This window comes from Rhinopithecus roxellana, chromosome 4 (genome assembly GCF_007565055.1).
Source record: "Rhinopithecus roxellana isolate Shanxi Qingling chromosome 4, ASM756505v1, whole genome shotgun sequence".
NCBI lineage: Eukaryota > Metazoa > Chordata > Mammalia > Primates > Cercopithecidae > Rhinopithecus > Rhinopithecus roxellana.
Window position 1 is genome coordinate 140,284,370 of NC_044552.1, and position 6,000 is coordinate 140,290,369.

A 6,000-nucleotide genomic window follows, 5' to 3' on the forward strand; every position below is an offset into this window, starting at 1 on the left:
CTAGCTTCTGTCATGTGGTAGATCATTTTAGCAAAACTCCCTAATGATTTATTTGATTAAAATAATATAACTTATACACAAAACAAATAATAAGACTGTCTTTTTTATTACCCCTTTTTGTAGTATTCCATGTGTCCATGGACTAATTAAAATCTGTGTACTTTTGATACCAGTAGGCTATTTCAAAAAAGCAGTTCCTTAAATTGCTGAAGTGATAAAAAGCAAATCTGATTTTGTTTAAAAACGTATTAAAAGCTCTGTCCCATACAACAACAACAAAAAGCGAGAAACGAAGACAAGCAAAATTTAAAACAGTATCTTCTAATCTTCCAAACACACAAAATTTCCTTATTTAAATGTTAATGTTTTAAATGCTTCAGAAAAATATAAAGCATTGTCACTGAAAATTGCTGATTTGTTTTCTTGCAGAAAAAAAAAAAAGAGTAACGACTGGCTTAAAACTGAAGAACATGTATATTTTCAAACTTTACTTGATCTTTACATAAATATGTTCTCTTTCAAAATCCAAATATTAAAAGTTTTTAAAAGTTACTATAACACAAACCAAAAAAACAACAGAAAGGAAAAAATTTATTACTAGTTTAGTGATGTCTTAATATCACATAAATTATACGATTTTTGTTTTTCTTACTTGTAGAAAACCTTAAATAATTTTCTGAAATTAAAAAGCAGTCTACAAACATTGATGGTTTTGTATGTAACAAGATAAAGGAAATTTACATGACAAAAAGATCATGAAGAAATTATGACTTTCCATTTAATATAATTTATATCTATAAACATTACATAACATTTCCTCTCAAAATTCGAATTGAAATGTAAGTCAATATAAAAGACACATTTAGTTTAGCAACACCGAATTATCCCCTTTTAAAAGTACTCAATATTTGAAAACATTTCTGTGTCTACTAAAAACAAAACAAAAATTAAGTTTCCACATTTGCTGCAAGAAAAGGCACCATCTGGGCCGCTGGCACCCATGGGCGTTAAAGTATGGATCTGGAAATTCTACAGACTTCTGGAAACAAAGATCACAGTCCTCACAGATCAAACAGGCACTAGCCTGCAAAATCCTAGTTTTTTTTTTTTTTTTTTTTTTTTTTTTTTTAAATCATTCAGTATCTAATCACTGTACCTGTATCTTTTGTTGTCCACTGGTACAATATCCATGGCAATGTAATATTGCTGGTGAGGATCTAATCCAGAGATCTTCACTCTCATTGCTGGAAACATGCGCCTATTTAAAAAGGCGAAGAGAAAGAGGGTTTGGGGTTTCTGTTTGTGACTAAGGATGGTGACTGAACAAGCAAAGAAACCTCTTGGATCTCTATTTTTAATATGGATAAATTTATAGTATTCACTTTGCCAGTGTAATTCAAGGAGTGGGGACATAGAACATATCAAAACTGATATTTTTAAATGTAATTTGTTACGCCCTGTGTACGTGTGTTCTGTGTTTACTGAAATGTCAGTATAGCTAAAAGTAAAAGAATCTTACACTGAAGGAGTAATGGCGCAAAAGAAAGCATCTTAGTTTTTAAACAAAATCGATAAGCATATTTACTTTAGTAATACGACTAATAAAATGTAACAAATGGTAGAAATACAAAATGTGGATCTCTGAAAGTGATAAAATACATTATAATGTGAAATTTTTAAAGGGTTATAAAAAACCACAAGGAGCCAATGTGCCATGCTATAACCAAACAATATGTTCTTTATTGAGACAGGACTTCCTGTCTGCAGCATGGTAAAGGTGAAGTGCAAAAGTTGCTTTAAATTTGAAAGGTATAGTAAAACTTCTTTATTGAAAGCAGAAACTAAACACAATGTATATTTACCAAATCATTTCTTCCCCCCGCCATACCATGAAAATGTTTTCTTACTTAACCACACTTACTCAAAACTTTGCTAATTAAAACAGATGAAAATTTGCATTTATCCTGGCTTCCCAAAGACGTGTATCAAAGGAGATGCTAGCGTAAATGCACCCACCGGTTTAAAAAGGCACAGCAGCAAAGAATACAACAGTAAATTAATGTATATAAAAAACAAATATAGCAGTTTGATTTTTCAAAAATCATCTAATGATTTATGTTTAAGTCCCTTCCAAGGAAATCTACTTTTTGTTAATTTAACCTTTTAACAGAAATTTTAGTAGTTATTTACCAATCTTTTTTCTATAACAACCATGAAAGACTACTTCCAGAAAAAAATAAAGTCTATTACTCCTAACTAGGTATGAGAACAATTTAATACGCTGGCTGTTTTAGTGTTATTTCAGTGCACCTGTAAGATAAAGAGTAAAGGTCTTTAACTACATCCTTTATAAGACAACTATTGCTTTGTGTTGGTGAAGACTGAATTTGGATCATTAATAAAAGCGCTGTGAAAATGTAGAAGGTAGCATATGGATTCAATAAAATATGTTTTTTTTGTAATTTCTAATAAGTTTGGATACTTTTTATGCTATCCAGGTTTTTACCATGTGTACTCCCTGAAAGAGTTGTGTGTGCTTTTTAAAGTTCCGTTTAAGGAAGTTTATTATTCATAGATTTCATTGCACTAAACTGAAAACTTTAAAATGCAAATATTCATCTACCTACCTTAAATTAATATGATCTGCCCAACAAATCCATTTATTTTACTAACCAATGGATGGGCGAATTTCACACTTTTTGAAAAACCGATATCAGTTTTTATTTAAAAAAAAATGTAAGTATTCCTCAGCAAATTCAGGCTGTGTTGGATTCCATTTAGGACAAAAAATAAATAAAATAAAATAACCAGGTACTCTATAAACAGGATGCTTTTTAAAAATCAGGGTCATTATTCTTGCACCTATACATAATTAAACATGTATTGTGGGTGAGTCCAGTGACTTTTCCTCCTAGTCTAATATGAAATAGCAGGACAGATCATGTTATCAAATTGCCAGGATATCTTCTGATAAAGAACCAATCTGCCTGGGAGTTTCAAATCTGAAAAAGCAAATCATAGTTTACTGGAGTAAACTGCTGTTTAAAAATAAAAGAGAAAAGGAAAAACAAAAAAGAATTTGTTTCCTAGTTCCAGAACTGACAACTAGAGCCTAAATAAATACCTGGACAAGGGTAAATACGACCTCAAATTTATAACCACTCTGAACCCAGAACATCAACCGCGACAGCTGTGGCATCAGCGGCGACAGTAATTTTCTTCCCGGCATTCAACCAGAGGGCAGTTGGACTGTGCACCGACTGCACTCGTGGTGGGTAGCCAAAGCTAGCCTCCAAAGTGAACCACGGTCTGGGGCCTTGTCCCGTTTGACCGAAAACGCTAACCAGAACCCCTGCGGAGCTGCAGTCCCTTCTTCCTGACTGAACTAGAGGTGGGTGAAGACAGGGTCTGGGGTGGGGAGGGGAGTCCACGCCAGTTTGCCCTTTACCTGCCGGCCTTGGTGATGATCATCTCAGTGCCTATCTCATGAAAGCGCTTCCAGAGCTCGGCTCCCTGCAGATCCACCCGCGGGGCCTGCGGCGAGGGCAGAGGGGTCCCGGGCCGAGCCAGGGAGGGCGCCGGGGACCCCTTCGGGGAGCCTCCCGGTGACGCCAGAGGGGAAGCTCCCTGCTGGAAGCCGTCCTCACAGCCGCCTGGACAGCAAAGGACAGAGAGAGGGTACCGGTGAGGGAAACAGAGGGGAAGGCAGCCGCTGAGACTGGCCCACCAGGTGGCTGAGAAGGGGGAAATGACCGGGAGAAAAGGGGAAGCTTCGGTGCCATCGGATCCTCCTAAAGAACAAGCCAGTCGATAGACACCCACACTGTGCCTGTCGAAGGGGCGCATTCGGAGCTCCAGTGTGGCCTGCTTGGTCCCCGAGAGTCCCGAGCCTGGGAGAGGCGCGCGGGCAGCGTCCATCCCACCCGCTGGGCCTCCGCACTGTCAAGGCCCCAGCAGAAAAGGTTTCACGCCGCCGCCAGGGTCTGGGACGCTTGCCCCACGGAGTCAGAGGAGCTCCCGAGTCCAGAGTCCCCAGTACAAACTCCGATGTAACCTGCGCCTCTAAGCGCACGCAGCAAAAGCGCCCGGACTCTGGTCCCAAGAGACTGGGCCTCCTTAAGCCATAGGCGTCTGCGGCGCCTCGTTTTGGGCCTCGTTTTGGGCCGGGCGGGAGGCATCTTCTAAAAGGCTCTGCAGACCCCGCTTTCGCCAAACTCCCGGCCGCCCTGCGCTTCCAGCCCAGCAGAGAACGTGTGAAAAGCAATCCCGCGGTCGCCGTCGGCCTTGGCAGAGAAATCAAGAGGAGAAGGGAAGGGAACCGCTCAACTACCCTCCGGGAAACCAAGTTTCCACATACGCCGCCCTCTTCCTGGTTTGCACAAACGGTTTAGGGCATTCGTTCCGGTTTCGGGGTGGGGTATGCCGTCGCTCCCCTCCTCCCCGCCCTGTGCTTTTAAAAGTTAGGAAAGAAAAAAGAGCACCCATTGGCTGGAACCCCAAGGGAGGCAGATGCAGGAAGCACACAGAGCTGCACCGCCAGACGCCGCAAACAGCCGCGGCCGAAGGCGCGGGTCGCCAAGTGGGCGGCGGCTGCCCGGGATGCAAGGCTGGAAGCAGCATCTTAACTGTCTGGAGAGTGACCAGGTTGCGCGGCTAGCTTTGCGCCTGACACGGCCAATGCGCTCGCGGCTGAGTGGCCTTGGCCACGTAGGGACGCGGCGCACACGCACACCCACAGACTCGCAGAAGTTCAGGTTCGCGCCGGAGAGAAGTTAGGCAGAAAGGGGCCCACTCACCCGCGGCTCCGCGCTCCAGGTCTGCGCCACTCCGAGCCGGCCCAGACGCCGCCCCAGCAGGCGGCGGGAGCGCAGTGCCTTCGTCGCCCTCAGAAGGGCCCTTTTCGCCCGCGCCGCCGCCGCGGCTGCAGCCTCCGTCGTCCACTGCCCCCGCTGCCTCTTCGGCGCCCAGTTTTCGCCGCTTCTTCTGAAGCTGTTGCTGCTTCTCGGCGCCGATCAGCGCCTCCACGGAGAAAGCGTGCGCCTTGAGGCTTAGCATGCTGCACGGCGAGCCCCTTCGCTTCTCGGCCATCCCCCCCGCCCCGCGCCTGTCCGCCCCTCTCTCATATACACTCACGCGGGCACACGCGCGTCCTCGCTCTTCCCCTACCAAAAACTAATAGGCTCTCGGGGCCTCCCGAGATCTGCCCCTTCCCCACCGCGGGCAAAAAACAGATTTGGCGTTTCCTCTTTCTCGCTTGTGCTGGGATCCGAGGAACCGGCGACGCGCCGGCCAAGTCTCCTTCCCTGGGTCTCTCGCGTGCTCTTTCACTGATGCACTCCTTTGCTCCCACCCCTTCCACCTCCTCCTGCTGCTCCGAGGTCTGCCTCAACTGATGCGCCAGAGAGGACTAACATGGGTAAAAAACACTCTGTGGACACAAATTAGGGATTGTAATTGAAATTTGTTGCCTTGATCTGTCAGCACTTCCAGGCAGGAGAGCGGTGGGAAGAACTTGCTCATTAGTGTCAATAAAGCGGCGGGGGCGGAGCCCGGTACCCTGTCCATCACTCAGACGGCCGGCCAATCGGGAGGCGCCGACTCCTCGCAGCCCGCGCCCACTTCCTTACAAGGTAGCGAAAAGCCAGGAGTGAAAAGCGCCGCCGTCTGGCTTGGATGTGCCAGCCCCACGCGCGCTGAACTCCATCTGTCTCTCTGACGTCCCTAGCTGACTCCAGCCCCGTAGTCTCCAGCTTTCCTCACCAGGACCTGGGAAGGCGGAAGCTCCCGGCTTTAAACTAGACGTTCAACAAGTTAGAATATCAAGAATCTTTCAAGATTCCGTAATTGCCGTCCCACTTCCGTGTCACTTAATGTTGCTACAACTCAGAATATGGGGAAGCTGGGAAGAATTCGCAGGCCCCTCCTTTCTCATTTAAACGTTCCTGCTTTTGGTAGCACTCAGTCTACCAGATATGGCTTAGGCTTTTTTAAATTTTACTC

General features: G+C 45.1%; 1 protein-coding gene across 1 annotated transcript in view; it reads right to left on the minus strand.

Moving 5' to 3' along the window:
* The window catches only part of TBX18 (T-box transcription factor 18), a 29,747-nt gene extending 24,610 nt beyond the window's left edge, over window positions 1–5,137 (minus strand). Inside the window, exons 1-3 of the mRNA XM_010383966.2 lie at window positions 4,797–5,137; window positions 3,449–3,653; window positions 1,157–1,258 (exon numbers count right to left, since the gene is read on the minus strand). Coding sequence (XP_010382268.1) covers window positions 1,157–1,258; window positions 3,449–3,653; window positions 4,797–5,088 — 599 coding nt within the window. The 5' untranslated portion in view covers window positions 5,089–5,137. The remainder of the gene's footprint in view (window positions 1–1,156; window positions 1,259–3,448; window positions 3,654–4,796) is intronic.
* Window positions 5,138–6,000: the final 863 nt, after the last annotated feature.